A 15,251-nucleotide genomic window follows, 5' to 3' on the forward strand; every position below is an offset into this window, starting at 1 on the left:
GTAGCGCATCCTTGAGCCAGGATGGGGTATGAGAAATGATTTTCCACCCGCGAGCGTGGCAGGACGCGGAATGCCGGGGAAGGGTGGGCTGGGATCCCAGCCCCGGTAAGGTATGTCGTCGTTTCCCGAGCTTCTGCTATTCCAGTGTCCCTTCGCGCGGGCACAGCCTCTGCTTTAAGTGGAAACACTCTACCTTGAATAAACAGTGTCTGGGCCAAGCAGCAGTATCTGGACTTACCGGCTTGTGAGCAACATGCCAGGAAAGACAAAACTTTTTAGATTAAGCGTCCTTACACTGCCTAAAACCTTAGCACATCACCAGGGGTACAAATACAACTCTCTGGGAAACACTGATGTCCATGAAGAGGGTCCCTTTTGGGCACCATTTAAGGAAAGGGGCTCTTGGAAGAGGCAGGGCGAGGCATACGAAAGGGGATGCCCAAGGTTGGGGGTGGGGGAGGTCTGGTTCCCTGGAATTGCAGACAGGTTGAGCCTATCTTGGAAATTCTAGTATCAAGAGAACCTGAGGTGGATGTCAGATGTTAGAGATTTGGGGATTATCTAGGGGTGGGGGGGAAGGCCTGAGGATTTGGGGGTGTCCAAGAAATGCCCAAGTGTGGGAAGGATCTGGAGCATCCCAAAGGCTGAAAGTGAGCTGAAGGGCTGGGTCAAGTCTTGGAGGTTTGAGCTGTTGGGATGCGGTCCAGGGATTGGGTGGGGTGGGGTGGGGCGGGGGACAGCATCTGTACGCAGAAGTTAAGTCCCAGGACCCGGTGGGGATTTAGGGGATGCGGGGTGCCAGAGTGGGTCTCGGGAACTGTGGGTGCAGGTCTCGTGTCCTGGTAACCTGGAGGGGGCGTTGGGGAATTTTGTGTGCTAGGGCCAGATCATCCCAGAAATTCCGAGATGGGAGGTCTGGGTCCATGCAGCAAGAATAGAGGCGAGCAGACCCCGTGGCGGGGATGGAGAGGGATGAAAGGGTCACGTTCACCAGAGGGATCTTCCTAAAGGCTGAGGGAGAAGCTGTCCACAGGCCACTCCCCAGGTCTCTGCTTTCGCCCTCTGAGCTCAGCTCGTTTGGGGGCCTGGGTGGCTGTTCCTCCTTCCCTCACATTGTTGCTACTGTATTACTCTTTACATCAGTGTGATGGGCTGTCCTCCTGGGGCGAACGGCGGGAGGCTAGGAGACCCTCCCGCGGCTGCAAAGCCGGCCGGACCCCCTTGAGGCCCCGCCCCCTTCCCAGACTTCCCCTTCCCTCAATCGCGTGGCATGCAGCCCCTGGCGGCTTATTGCTGAGGTGGAGCTGGAAGGGGGAGGAGGGATCCGGGTTGAGGGAGGCATGCAGACTAGCGGAGAGGCGCCCCAAAATGTAACTGGCATAATTTGGACGTATTTACAGGAGTTTATGGGAGCGGGATGTCCTATGGCTCATGGAGACCTGAGAAGGCTTTATTGGGGGGGAGAGGTGGGTGGGGGCTGGAGTTTGGCTCCTCCCCCTCCATCCTGGGGGCCCAGGTGGGGGTGAGGGGTCCGGGGGTGTCTGCTGGCGTCGTCGTCTCGGTTGCATATTATTAATGACTTTTTGATTTTTAAAAAAAACCCTTTCCCCCACCCCCCACCCCCAGCTCCTTTGACCTTCTTCCCTGTCACCCCCAGTCCCCCCACGGGGGGGAGGGGAGCGTTAGAGGATGGAGGGCAGGGTTGGGGGAGCGCGGCGGGCGGCCCTGGGAGAGCCAGGGGGAGTGGCAAGGGGCGCGAGGCGCAGGGACACCCCGCTCAGGCCCGCGATGCTGCTCAGGCTGCGGGATTTCTCGTAACCTGGGGGGGGGGGGGGGAGGGAGGGGCAGAAACATGGGGAGGAAGCATGGAGGTGGGGGTGCAGGGGGAGGGTCCAACAGACAGACCCCGAGCCAGGGAAGCAGGGGGAGGAACGGCCAGAAAGGATAGGAGCCGGAGAAAGAGAGGGACGGGAAGAGGCAAGGAGACAGAAAAAGGGTGGAAGCACAGAGTCCGGGATAGAGACGGCGAGGGAGACAGAAGGGTAAGAGACAGACAGTCAGTCAGACACCAAGACATAACAAAACAGATGGCAAGAGGCAGAGAGATGGACAGAGGCGGACCAAGGAGATGGAGAGAGAAAAGTGAACAAATCGGACAGTCAGTCGGAATCAAGGAGAAAGGTTCAGACATGGGGAGGGGGGAGAGACTCAGGGTTAGGAGGCAGGGTGGTGCCCACCGAGCCTCCCCCACCCCATCCCCACCGCAGCCCGCCCCTCCCACCTCCCCTCTCCCTACCCCCGTTGGCCCCCTTATCTGAGGCAAAAGGGTTGGGGGGGGCAGCAAGGCGGATGGTGGGCAGCACGGGCATGGGGAGGGAGCTCAGTGGAATGCATGTGGGGGGAGCAGCCGGTGGGGAGGGCTCGGGAGGGCTCCGGTGGGGGCTGACCTAGCGGTGGAGAAAGGAGGAAAGGCAGGTGGGTGGGGCTGTGAGAGGCAGAAAGGAGCGAGAACTGGCAGTGCCCCCCCCCCCGTGGGGGGGCGGACCTGAGAGAGGCAAGGCTCACCTGAAGGTTGTGATGAGGTATCTTTAAAGGGTCGTGGAACCTTCTGATGGGAAGGTCTAACAGAGGCCTGAGAGCCAAAAGGGTCTAAGACCGGGGAGTGAGTGTGTGTGTGTGTGTGTGTGTGTGTGTGTGTGTGTGTGTGTGGTTTCTGGAAAGCTCGGGAGGATCTCAGAGTACTGCCGGTGTCTGGGGGAAGTTCTAGTGCGTTCCCAGTCAGTGCCAAGGGGTCTGTCTGGGCGAGGGGGTCTTGACCAGAGGACAGAGGGCCTGGGGGGCAGGGGTTGGAAGCCCAGTATCTTGGGAACACCCCCTCCCAGCCATTCCCAATTGCTAACCTGGGGGGAAGGGGCAGGGGGGGACCGAGGGTCTCGCGAGGTCTCAGGCGGTGACAAGAGCTGGGGACAGAAATACACAGAGTCACGGCAGGGGGAGGGTGGTCAGGCGGAACCCCCCAACACAGCCTCACTGTTGGGGGGACGGAGAAACGCCGGAATCTCTTCCTCCTCTCTGGTGTTTTCCGGGGGAGGGGAGCAGTGAAATGGGGGCGGCCAAAGACATCAAATATGGAAGGAGCTTCCGGGGTGACTGGGGGGAGGGGTGGGGGGAGGGAAGATGACAGAAGGAAGAGGGGGAGGGCTGGGGAGGAAGGGGAAACAGGTGTTAGGTGTTGGGCTCAGGTGATTCGGGAAGATGGACAAGGGTAGGGTCATGGGACAGGTAGGGGATTGGGGGGGGGTCCTGGGAGAAAAAGAGGGGGACAACAGGGGACGGTGGGTCACCCAGGAAGGATGGAGAGAGAGGAAGGAGCTTGGAAATGCAGGAGTGGGGAGGGATCCAGGTCGTTGGGGCAGAGAGTTCAGTCAGCCCCATCAGCTCCGGCCATCATTTGAGTTCAATGAATGGATTTTGGCATCAGAGGCGAGAGAAGCAGAGACCCCTCCCCCAACCCACCCAGCCCCCACACCTCCCTCCCTCCCTCCCTCCCTCCCTTCCTCCCTCCCTCCCATTTCCAAATCCTCCCCCCTCCCTCAGTTCCGTGGGGGCCCATCCAGACCTCGTGGTGGGAAACAGGGTGGAAAGGGCCTGGGCGCAAGCAGGGGGAGGGGTGGGTGAGGTGGGAGCAGGGAAGGGGGGGGGATAGTGAGATGAAAATGGAGGGTGAATTGGGGAGTTAGGGGGTGGAACAAGAAGGGCCACTGTCCCTTCTGGACTCGGAGCCCAGAGGCCTGGGGTCTCATTCCTGTCTGCTCATGCCCCACCCCCCCAACTTCCGTGAACCAAAGCTGTCCCTGGAGGCCCCACGTCCCACTACAGCACCTCCCTAAGCTGCAGGTAGCGATTCGATTCTTTAAGGATGTGTCTGTGTATTTCTAAAGAAGATTCCACAGAAGTTTGTTGAAGGAATAAGTGATAGATCAAATTCCTTCGGGTAGCTCCCTGTCACCTTTAAGGTCAAATCCAGCCTCTAGCCATGGCCACAAAAACCTCTCATGATCCTTCCCCCCACCCCCACCCCAGGCTCTGTCTGGCACCCCTCTCCCCTGAGCTGCTCAGTTCCAGCCACACCTCCCTCCTTGCTACACCTTTAACAAATCAAGCTCATCCCACCTCAGGACCGCAGGACCCTTGCACCTGCTGTTCCGCCGGCTGGCCCTTTTTACCTTTCAGGGTTCACGTCACCTCAAAAAGGCCTTTGCAGACCCCCTTATCTGAAGTGGCCAGAGAATCATCATGTCCTTTTGTCCATTTGTTGGGTTGCTTTTCTGCTTCCTCTGATCAGGGGGTGGCAAGCTTTTCCTGTAAAGGGCCGATCGCTACATATGTTCAGCTCTGCGGGCCACACGTTCTCCGTGACAACTATTCCACTCTACTGTTGTAGCATGACAGTGGCTGTGCTCCAGTAGAGCTTTATTTACAAAACAGCCTGCTGGCAGGTTTGGCCCAGGGGCCGTAGCATGCCAATCCGTGCTCTAGAGTGTCAACTGTGATGGCAGAGTCATGCTTTGTGAATCGCCAAAGTTCCAGTGCCTGGAACTGTGCCCTCAGTGATTAGTTGCCGAAGAGAGGAAGGGAGGGAGGAAGGAAGCGAGCTGTGTGTTAGCTAGGGGTGCAGTGAAGATTACAGAATCCTGTTAAACTCCTGGCGTGTGATAAGTGCTTGGTTATGTTTGTTGAATTACTCAGCTACTCTCTGTCTCGCCAGTGCCAGTTCCCAGCCCTGTCCCTCCCGGTCTGTCCCTGATCCCTAACTCCCTCTGCCTTGTCCCTTCCTCTGCATCCCCTCGGACCCTCATCCCAGCCTGCTCCCCGGGCCTCCTGACCTCCAGTCTTCTGTCCATGCCCCACACAGCCCAGGCGCTGACCTGCCCCCCCCTCCCCAGGGTCCCTAAACAAGGTCCCTAAACAAGGTTCAGCCCAGGCCTGCTTTCCTACCTCACGTCTACCTGCCAGTCCCCAGTCTCCTCCGCTCTGTTTGGCCCAGTCCCTGTGGTCACTATGTCCCTTGGGATCACTTCTGCACTTGAGGTCAGGACACCTCCAGACCTCAGTTCCTTCGGGAAGCCTTCCCCGTTACTTTCATCCTGTCCTGGGGAGCGTGCGAGTTCCTCTTACTGCATGTCCCTGTGGTACCTCCCCTTGCGCATATATCACCCCAAATAGTGGCTTTCTAGGTCAGTGTCTGACTCTCCCAGCAAACTGGGAGCTCCTTGGGCTGTGTGGTGGGGGGGGGGGGGTTCTTCCCTGTTGATTCCCTGTGCCTAGCACCACGCAGGTGACACGCAGGTGACACACAGGTCCTTGGTAAGCGCTGGCCAATTCACAAGCGACTGGACGAGCGGCTGAGTCTTCCCCATCCCATCTTGCACCCCAAAGTGTCCTGGGTGTGTACCCCATTTTCTCAATTGAACAAAAAACCCAGGGGGGGGGGAGGCAGGGAGAGAGATGTGAATGGGGGTGAGGATGGGGGTCAGTCGTGAGGGCAGGGGAGGGAGGTCAGGCACACGGTGGGGAGGGTCGGGTTAGTTCTGGGGGGTTAGTGAGGGGCAGGGCAAGTCCTGGGCGGGTGGGTGTGGGGTCAGTGTCGTGGCTGCTGGTTAATTGGATGGAGCTGTTCACAGTGAGGGGACAGGAGTCTCGGTCAGTGGGGGATGCATGTTCTCAGAGGGGTTAGTCAGGAAGAAGGTGGGGATCAAAGGGTGGGGGCTACTTACCCCGGGGGGAAGGGGTTCGTCCGCTAGGGGGATATCCAGGCTGCGGCGTTGGCGTTGAGGTCGGGCAAGAAGCTTGGGGGGCCTGGCTTACGCCAGTCTGGGGGGGGCAGTGGGGGAGCACCGGTGGCTGGGGGTGGGGGAAGAGGCCAGAGGGTCCGGGGTGGGGTGGGGGGAAATGGAGATGGAATAAAGACAGGTGAAGGGTCAGTGGTGAGGAAACTTGGGGGGCGGGGGATCTGGGAGGAAGGGAATTTGGGGCCAGGGGATGGGGGAAGGGAAGTCCAGCACCTCCTCCCCCATCTCCCTCCCTCCCCTGAGGGAGGGAGAGAGAGAGAGAGAGAGAGAGAGAGAGAGAGAGAGGGCTCCAGGGGGCCAGTGGAGGGCACCTCACCTTTCCGGATGGAGCCATCAGGGGAAGGAGCGTAGTCGGTGAGGAGGAAGCAGGCTCGGTCCCGGCTATAGCGGCCACGGCTGCCAGGGGTGATGGGGCTCTTGTCTTCCGGGGACATGGCGGGCTGGTCGATGGCTGGGCAGTCCTCGTGGGCAAGCGCAGCTGCTGCAGGGTCCCCGTTGGGGCGGGGATCTGCGCCAGAGGGACAGACAGAGACACAAAGGAGAGAGTGAGGTGCAGGAACTCAGGGTGGGGGTGCCACTAGCAAGGAGGGTGCTGGAAGTAGACGACTGAGGGGCAGGGTGTCTCAAGGAAGGGACAGGAGGGGCAGGCTGGAAGCTGGGTGCTGGCGTGTGTGGCTGGTAGGTTTAGGGGACAGGTCACTGGGTGGGGGGAGGTGTTGAGTGCCGGGAAGGACAGCAGGGATGCGGAAGGGCGGTCAGGAGTTGGTGTGGATGGAGGGTGCCGTGTGGCGGGAGGTGTTGCTCGGGCCAGGTGTTGGGTGCTGGGAAGGGCAGGAGTGGGTGGGGTGCTGGGCATCTGGAGGGTGGTTGGGAAGCGAGCTGGGTGCCTGGAAGGAGGCTGGGGTAGAGTGCCGGGTGGGCGGTCGGCTGAAGTGAACCGAGTAGGGCGGGACTGGGGTGCGGTGTTGGGTTGGTCGGGTAGATGGGTTGGGGTAGGTTTGGAGGGACGGCTGGGGGGGCCTCAGGGGGCTGGAAGGTAGCTGTTTAGGGAGGGTGTTGGGTGCTGGGAAGGGCACAGCGGGGAAGGGTTGGGAAGGTGACAGAGGAGGGAGGGCGGGAGGTGGGGGTCCCCCAGGCTCTGACTTGAGCTATTTTTAATTGGTGTGAAACTGGGTCAGCGGCCGAGGGAGCCAGATGAGGGCCGGGCGGCCCAGCTCCCTTTCTTGACCTACTTAAGTCATGGGGGTGGGGCCCACCGGCTTCTCCCTGCTCAGGACCACAGGACCTTGGCCCCCAACCTTCAGCGACACAGACTCCCCTAGGGGGAGGGACATACCGGGTCAACTTTCTTCTCCCTCATCTCCTTCCCTTCACCTCTTCATTTGGCCTCTCTTGTGCGTCTCTCGTCGGACTGAGCCGGAGCCAAGGGCCCTGGGTCCCGAGTCACTGTCACACGGCCGGCCCGCCCTCTGGGCCTGTCTTCCTGGCCTCTACCTACTTCTTGGTCTTTGAGTCTTGTCTCCTCTCTTGGCCTCGCTGTCATTAGAACCTGAGCTCTCTACCACTGGCCCTCCGCCTCTGTCCTCTCTCTCTCTGTCTCTCCTGCTCTCGGGGACAACTGCTTGCTTTCTGTCGCTTTCGGGCTCTTTTCTCCGCATCACCACCGGAAGACTCAGATGCCGTTCTCCGGTCGGCTGGTGATTCACATGTTAGACCGTCTCTGTGCCTGTGCCCGAGTCCCCCCTCCCGGTAGGCCGATCTCTCTGCCTCCCTGGTCCCCCCGAATGTCCTGGCCGCGAGTCTGGCTCTCCCCCAGACTGTCTCTTTCACACGGAATCCGTCTGTTTCCGTGCCTCTTTTTTGACCTCAGCAGTAGCTGTTCGCTTTTCTCTCTCCCCTCTGTAGTGACCGCCCGTCTCTTAACCGAAGCAGTGGCCTCCTCCCCCCACCCCCGTCTGCCCCTCATGCACCCCTGCTCACCTGCGCGGTTGATCTCAATTACTTCCTCCTGAGCCAACGGGCAAGGCTCCCCGGGGGCCGGCAGAGGAGGCAGCCCCATGATCCCGAGCCCCCCCGCGCCTCCCCTGAGCAGCCCGGGGTGAGTGTGGGGGCCCGCTGGGTAGGCCCCGGCCACAGTCACCCCCACGGAGGGCGGGGTGATGGGTGGCGGAGGACTGATACCGCCGCTGCCGTGGTGGGGGTGGTGCGGGGGCGGCGGGGGAGGGGGGTCGGGCTTGCAGTAGTTGGGGGAGCCGGGCTGCGGGGGCCGGGGGATGTGTTTGTTCTTCTTCTTGGGCAGCTTCTGTTTGGCCATGGCCAGCGAATAGTACATGCCAAAGTTGTTGACGATGACGGGCACGGGCATGGCGATGGTGAGCACCCCCGCCAGGGCACACAGTGCCCCGACCAGCATCCCCGACCACGTCTTGGGATACATGTCTCCGTAGCCCAGGGTCGTCATGGTGACCACGGCCCACCAGAAGCCGATGGGGATGTTCTTGAAGTAGGTGTGGTTGGAGCCCAGGATGTCGTCGGGGTCGGCGCCGATGCGCTCCGCGTAGTAGATCATGGTGGCGAAGATGAGCACGCCCAGCGCCAGGAAGATGATGAGCAGCAGGAACTCGTTGGTGCTGGCGCGGAGCGTGTGGCCCAGCACGCGCAGCCCCACAAAATGGCGCGTGAGCTTGAAGATGCGCAGGATTCGGACGAAGCGGACGACCCGCAGGAAGCCCAGCACGTCTTTGGCAGCCTTGGAGCTGAGGCCCGAGAGGCCCACCTCGAGATAGAAGGGCAAGATGGCCACGCAGTCGATGATGTTGAGGCTGCTCTTGAGGAATTCCACCTTGTCCGGGCAGAAGGTGATGCGCATGAGGAACTCGAAGGTGAACCAGACCACGCACACGCCCTCCACGTACGTCAGGAAGGGCTCCGTCTCCACCTCCACGTTGGTGATGTTCTCCGGTGGAGCCCCCGGGATGGGGGAGGCCTGCGTCACCGTCTTGTTGCTGATGTGGATGAAGCCTTCGTGGGTCTCCAGGCAGAAGGTGGTTATGGAGATGAGAATGAAGAAGAGGGAGGCGAAGGCCACATACTGCGAGGCAGGGCAGGAGAGAGAGGGCAAAAGGTGACCCAGGCATCTGGTCAGCCAGCCACCTCTAGGAGACCCTCCCAGTGGCCGCCCCTCCCCAGCCCCCACCTCCGGGGAAATCCAGGAGTCCCCACCCCACGCCTCTGTCACAGCCTGTGTCCTGCTCTTCCCTGTAAAGCTGGAAAAGGATCAGAGGCAGCTCTCCCCGGCTTGGGATAGGAGCTGGCCCCAGCAGTGGTGGCAGACGGGCAACCAGCTGTTCTCACGGAAACGGCCATTTCTGGTCCTTTACTCTGTCTCCCAGACCACTTCCCCACACCCGGTGTCCCATCTCAGGACTCCCCAGCAGGGTCCAAGGATTCTGCGATGGGAGGGGAGTGGCGGGGAGACTAAGATCACTCACCCTCGGGGTATCAGAGGCTTTGGAGCTCAGCTTGGAGCCAAGGGAAGGGGAAGTGGAGAAAGCGGGCAGGGAGGCAGAATCCCAAAACAGTTATGAAAGTTATGAAAGCCTGCATTTGGAGCCAGCGTTTCCATGGCCTAATTTGGGCAAGGAGATTAAGCTTTCTGCACCTCAGGTTTTTCACAGGATTATTGAGGATTACATTAGATGAGTATACAAAAGTCCTGGCTCCAGAAACAGTGCTTGGCCCAGTACCTGGAACTCAGTAAGAAAAGCTGAGCTCCTGCTAGGGTATGGAGGCATCAGTTAGTGGGGGGCAAGGTCGATGCCTCAGAGAGAAGCCAGGGTTTAAGGACCTTGGTCACAATGCCCAGGACCCAGAGAAGGGAGAAAGCTGGGTGTCCAGAGAGGACAGCGAAGGGATGGAACCACCGAGGGGTGTTAGGGCCATAAATGGGGGAAGAAGTGAAGGGTCAAGTGTGCAAAAAGAGAAAAGGACAGAGGCAAGGAGGGTTGGAGTTTAAGGCTCTGGAGAGAAAGGGAGGGTCAGGGGCCTGAACGTGGGGGGAGATGGGAGATGGTGGAGCTAGGGCCAGAAAGGTGATGAGGCTTTAGCCAGAAGTCCAGGGGTGGGGGGCACATGGGTCATTTCAAGATGGGGAGGACTCGAGTCCTGCACGCATTGGTGTGGATTTTGAAGAAAACCTTGAGGAGCCGAAGGGGTGCAGGCAAGATCTTAGAGAAGGAAGAGGACGGAGCGGGCCCCTGGAGATGACTGTGGCCTTTATCAAACACGCAGAGAGAAGAGTGAGGTTAGTACCTTGGAGAGAGAAGGGGATGGGTGTTAGGGCAAAGAGAGGGCTTTAGTCAGATGCGCAGAGGAGGAGGGCCTGGGTCGCTTGACTTTTAATCAGGGACTCAAGAAGAAAAGGGGGCTCAGGGTCAGACTGAAGAGAGGACCCTAGACTTTGGGGTGGACTGGAGAGCAGCAGGGCCCCTCAGCAACTCCCCTTCCTCCACAGGGCTGAGGGGGCGGGGTCCGGGATTGGGAGGGCTTAACTTTAATCTGAAGTGCAGAGCAGAGAGGCAAGCCAGAGGGTGCCGCAGAAGGGCCCGGGACCTTGAGGTGGGCTGGGGTCAAACTTGGCCCTCTCTGCCCCGCCCCCCTCCTCGGTTCTCCGCAGTGGTTTAAGAGGCCAGAGGCCGCCGCAGAGCGCATGCCCGATGCTTCCCCCGCCTCCTCCGAGCCGGGTGCGCGGCGCAGGCTGCGGCACCGCAGTGGGGGCGGGCCGGCCGGGCCGGGGGGCGGGGCGCGCGGCGGCCAGCACCGCGGCCAGCTCCCCCGCCGCAGTGCGCAGCCGCCGCGGCCGAGAGCGGTCTTAACCCCTTAGGGGCCGGAGCAGAGCAAGAGGGGCGCAGCCGCAGTGCCGCCGCTTCGCGTCGGGAGACCGAGGGCCAGGAGTTTAACTCTTTCCCTCCCAGGGCAAGGAGGGGAGGGTGGGCACCCGCCGCAGTGCGCAGCTGTAGAGGCTGGACAGCGCCGGGACTGGTTTAACCCCTTGCCCCGAGGTGGTTCAAAAGCAGAAGGGGTAGGAGGGCATGGAGTCCCTGTAAGAAGGAAAGGAGAAATTACGGGGAGGGGAGCGAGGATGAGGTAGGGCCGTACCCTCCACTTTGCATGGGCCTCCGCTCCCAACTCTCTCAAGCGATCTCACTAATAGTCTGGAAAGTGCTTGGCACGCCTACACTCAAGAACCATTTGTGGAGTGAGTGACCACCCCCACCCCCACCCCGTACCTGTCCCGGACCCCTAGTCTCACTTCAGCACCCTTCAATGGGTTCACGAGGGAAGGGCGCCCCAGGCCATGGGGGAGGAAGCCACTCAGAGGCCTGAGGGATCATTTAGGGCCAAGTCCCTTCGGAACCTCTTCCTCCTCACCTCCCCCCACCCAACCCCAAATCTCGCCAACTCAGCGCTTCTCAGGACCAAACTTTATGCGGTGCCTCCGGGTCCCCCCCCCCCCCTTCGCTTCCTCCCCTGGCGCGAATGCGGCACTGCGGCTCCGCGTCCTTCCCGGCCCAGGACACGGCACGGTGGGGGGAGGGGGCCGGACCGTTCCTCTGGGTGTTTGGGTCCCAGGGAGGCTGGGGGGGGGGGGCGGAATTGCTCCTCTTTGCCCCTCTTTCTAATCCTCCCCCATTTTGAACTACACCCCCCCCCCCTTCCAACACAGGGAGGAAGTTAGTAGGAGGAAGAGGTTCAAGGGAGAACCAAGGGGGACGGTATCTGGGAAGTTATAGATGTTTAAGGAAAGTTTTGGGGGGAAGATGAAGGGAGCTTTGGGGGAAATCTGTCATTTCAAGGGAGATAAGGCTGGAGTGTGGGCTCTTTGGCTCACTTTGGGGGTAGGGGAGCAGAGGGGCCCAGTCCTGGGCTTTAGACGGTGGGGCAGGGAGCTTGGGAATGGGGGAGTGAGCAGGGCTGGGGTAGGGACCAGTGGAAAGATACCAAGGCAGGGTGGAAAGAAGTGGGAGCTATTTTGAGAAGGAGGTTTGGGGTTGCTAACTTGTGGGGGAGTCCCAAAGACAGGTTCGGTAAAGTTCTGGAGCAGGAGGAAAAGTCAGTTGACTGACTTGGGAAAGGGCCAGGAGGCTCTGGATGGGGGATCCCAGAGATAAAGAGTGGGCTGTGGAAGGGAGAAGAAGCTGGGAGAATCTGTGGATGAAGAAGGCATATGGGAGCTTCTGGAGAGGAAAGACATATTATGGGGGCTCAAGGCTCTTCTGGAGACACTGAGGAGGAGTGTGAAAGGCTTGGGGGAAGTCTGGAGCTTTATAGGGAAAGTCCTTGGGATGGGAGTTGGCGGGGAGGATGCAGGAAGATATGTGAACACAGAGGACTGGAGGGTCCCAGAAAGGAAGACTCTCCAAGGCTCAGTGTTGCAGTAAGGGGGAGGGGGAAAGTGTCCTAGCCAGAGCAAGTGGTTTGGAGATTCACAGGGGTCTAGGAGGCTCTGAGATGAAGGCGGAGGAGTCCTCTAAGACCTTGGAGGCAGAAATAGGGTTCAAAAATAGCCAGAACACTCAAACTTGGAGAGAGGAGGAGGTGCGGGGAGAGGGGCAAAGGGAGAAAGAATCGGGGAGGTGTTGTAGAACTTGAGGGACTGAGGGCTGGAGAGAGGGCTTCAGAGGAACTGCAGGGGGCAGGGGAAGCCAGAAGCAGTGTTCACAGGGTCTGGGACACTGAAGGCTAAGGAGGGAGGTCTTCGGAGGGTCTGGGGATGGTCCAAGAAACTCAGGGCTGCGGAAGGGTCTTCTGGGGTCTCCGGGGTGGCCAAAAGAGGTGAAAAAGGATTTGCAGGGGCTCAGAAGACTCGGGGCTGGAGAAAATTCTTTTGAGGGTCTCAGAGAAGTCCAGGAAAGGAGGGGTGAGGTTGTTCACAGACGCCCAGGAAATTCATACTCGGGGAGGAAGTTTCTAAGAGTCTTGGGGAGCCTAGGGAAGCAGGGTGGGGTTTGGAGGGATCTGGAGGATTCTGAAGGTTGCGGAAACGTCTTCTGAGGATCTGGGGATGGTCAGGAGATGGGGGTGTGTTCAGAAAAGTACAGGAGACTCAGGTTTGGGGAAACAGGCTTCTAAGACACTGGGGAGCCCAGAGACCAGGAAGACCAGGAGGGGCTGGGATGGGCCAAGGGATTCTAAGGGTTAGGATGGGGCATTCACAAGAGGCTGGGATCTCCAGGAGAAGGAGGAGGGAGGGGGGCTCCGAGAGCACGCTCACCCTGGCGGCCCGCGACGAGTAGGGGTCCTCGAAGAGCGCCCACACGCGGGGCTGCCAGCGGCGCCACCACGTGCCGCCTGCGCCGCCCGCGCCCCCTGGCGGCCCCCCGGCGCCGCCGCCCGCGTCCTGGAAGCAAAGGCGCTTGAGCTCGCCGCCCGCGCCGTCCAGGCCGCCGCCGCCCGCGCCCGCCTCGTCGTCCAGACCCGCGTCGTGGGCGCCAGCGGCGTTGGCGGCGTTCGCTGCGCCCGCAGGGTCCGGAGCCTCAAAGGAGTCGAGCGCCTCTTCGGCGTCGCGGTGCTGCCGGTAGGTCATCCAGCAGCAGGCCTCCACGTCGGTCTCGTCGATGCCCCAGAAGCCAAGCTCCTCCTCGAAAAGAGGCCCGCACACGTCGGCCGGACAGTGCAGCTTGCCTGTGCGGTAGTAGTTGAGCACGTAGGCGAAGACTCCCGGGTGCCGGTCGAAGAAGAACTCGTCGGCGCCGGGATCGTAGTCGAAGCGCGCCGCCGCCTCCGGCTCCGTCAGGCCGGCCAGCCGCGTCCCCGGCAGGGTGCGCAGCGTCGAGCGGTACGTCTCATGGCGCACGCCGCCCACGTTGATCACGATCTTGCCGCTGTCGCCACCGCCGCCGCCGTGCCGCCCCATGGCCGCCGCCGGCAGCCCGGGGCATGGCTCGGCGCGCCGGCCCCCGGGCCCGCGGGGTGCCGGGGGGCCCGCCGGGGACGCGGCGGAGCCGGGCTGCGCAAACTGCTGTTGCTGCAGCGGCGGCGGTGACGGCGGCGGGGGCAGCGGCGGCGGGGACTCGGGCGGCTGCGGCGGTGGCGCCGGCTGCTGCTTGCTGGCCCCCTGGCGCCCGCGGAAGGACGAGACGCAGACTGAGCTCAGCATTGGACGGGGGGCGGGGCTGAAGGGGCGGGGCGTCGGGGGCGGGGCTGCAGGAGGAGAAGCAGACGTGATTGGGTGGAAGAAGCGACGGGTGGAGGGGGCGGGGCCTCGGTGGGGGCGGAACAGAGCTGATTGGTCTGGGGACGCTAGGGCGGGGCTGAGGCAGGGGGAAGGACAGGGACTCCACACAGCCTAGCTGCTCGGGGCGGGGCTGCAGGTGAAACACACCGATTGGATCTTTCCGAGAGAAGGGGAGGTCCGAGCGAGGTGCCAAATGGGCAGGACGGGCAGCTAACTGAGGGGGTGGGACTAGATATGAGAAAGAGATCTGATTGAACTGAAGAAAGGAGTGGGCGGAGCAGAGGAAGTGGACAAGTCCAAACTACTTAAAGACTTCTGACTGGCATGGGGGAGACGGTCCTGATTGGACAGAGAAAGGATCTAAAGAGCCGGCAACCTGGAGCCTGTGGGGAGGGGCAGATGGAGACAGCCGGGTTGGACCCCTAACTTTGCTTTGTCGGGGCAGGGCGGATCTTAAGAAGAGGCAGGGCCTAGGAAAGTTAGAAACAGTCCTAATTGGGCTGGGTAGTGAGGGGGCGAGACTGAACGAGGGGCGGGAACTGGAAATGAAGAATAGACCGTACTTTCGCGCGAAATGGTACTAGGCTGGACAGAAAGGAGGAATAGGGACTGAGACCCAGTGAGCAGGAGAGGATATAAGCGAGGCCTGGAAACCTGAGAGCGTCTACCTAGGACTAAGAAAGGGAACGAAGCGAGGAAGGGGTCGGGCCGGGGTTGCAAGCTTGGCCTGGTCAAACAGGGCTGGGCCGGGAAAAGGAGTGTCAGGATGGATGGATGAGACCGAGGAAGGTGGGTGGGATCTACAAATGGTAGAAACCGTCTTGAATGGACTGTGGGAAGACGAGACTAGGGGAGTACTGGGGCTCTAAGAGGCTTGAAAGCAACCAGCCTAGGCGGGGTTGGGGCAGGGCTAAGAGAGTACAGAACGGGTATGGGGACGCTACGGGAAAGGTGAGACCTGCAGAGTACAAAATTACTAGGCTGGATGGAAGAATAGGACCTGGAACGGGGAGTCTGGGCTCAGAGAACCTGGGAGAGCGGCGTGAGGGTCAGCAGGGCTTTGGAGGGCGCTGCAAGAACTTCCAACTGGTGATGTAAAAGGGACCAAGTCTAGATAACAGCGGACTGCAGACTGCAGAACCAAGGGATAGATGAGGACAGGT

General features: G+C 60.8%; 1 protein-coding gene across 11 annotated transcripts; it reads right to left on the reverse strand.

The window, feature by feature from the left end:
* Window positions 1-1,429: 1,429 nt before the first annotated feature.
* Window positions 1,430-14,516, reverse strand: KCNC3 (potassium voltage-gated channel subfamily C member 3). 11 transcript variants are annotated; one of them, XR_015245018.1, is made up of 7 exons: window positions 13,126-14,516; window positions 7,833-8,943; window positions 6,169-6,360; window positions 5,778-5,874; window positions 4,999-5,152; window positions 4,227-4,362; window positions 2,313-2,960 (listed from the first exon to the last, which is right to left on the reverse strand). XR_015245018.1 is itself a non-coding variant. In XM_086690512.1 (5 exons), the coding sequence occupies exons 1-4, from the start codon at window positions 14,008-14,010 to the stop codon at window positions 2,944-2,946; spliced, it is 2,205 nt and encodes a 734-aa protein (XP_086546638.1). In that variant the 5' UTR covers window positions 14,011-14,516; the 3' UTR covers window positions 1,695-1,819; window positions 2,901-2,943. The 11 variants fall into 11 exon arrangements, 6 of the variants coding, with proteins under 6 accessions (XP_086546632.1, XP_086546638.1, XP_086546637.1 ...); XR_015245015.1 differs by having other exon boundaries at window positions 5,778-5,904; XR_015245019.1 differs by lacking the exon at window positions 4,999-5,152.
* Between the last annotated feature and the right edge of the window lie 735 nt (window positions 14,517-15,251).

Source organism: Puma concolor, chromosome E2 (genome assembly GCF_028749965.1).
Source record: "Puma concolor isolate L17-30 chromosome E2, mPumCon1.1.hap2, whole genome shotgun sequence".
Lineage (NCBI taxonomy): Eukaryota > Metazoa > Chordata > Mammalia > Carnivora > Felidae > Puma > Puma concolor.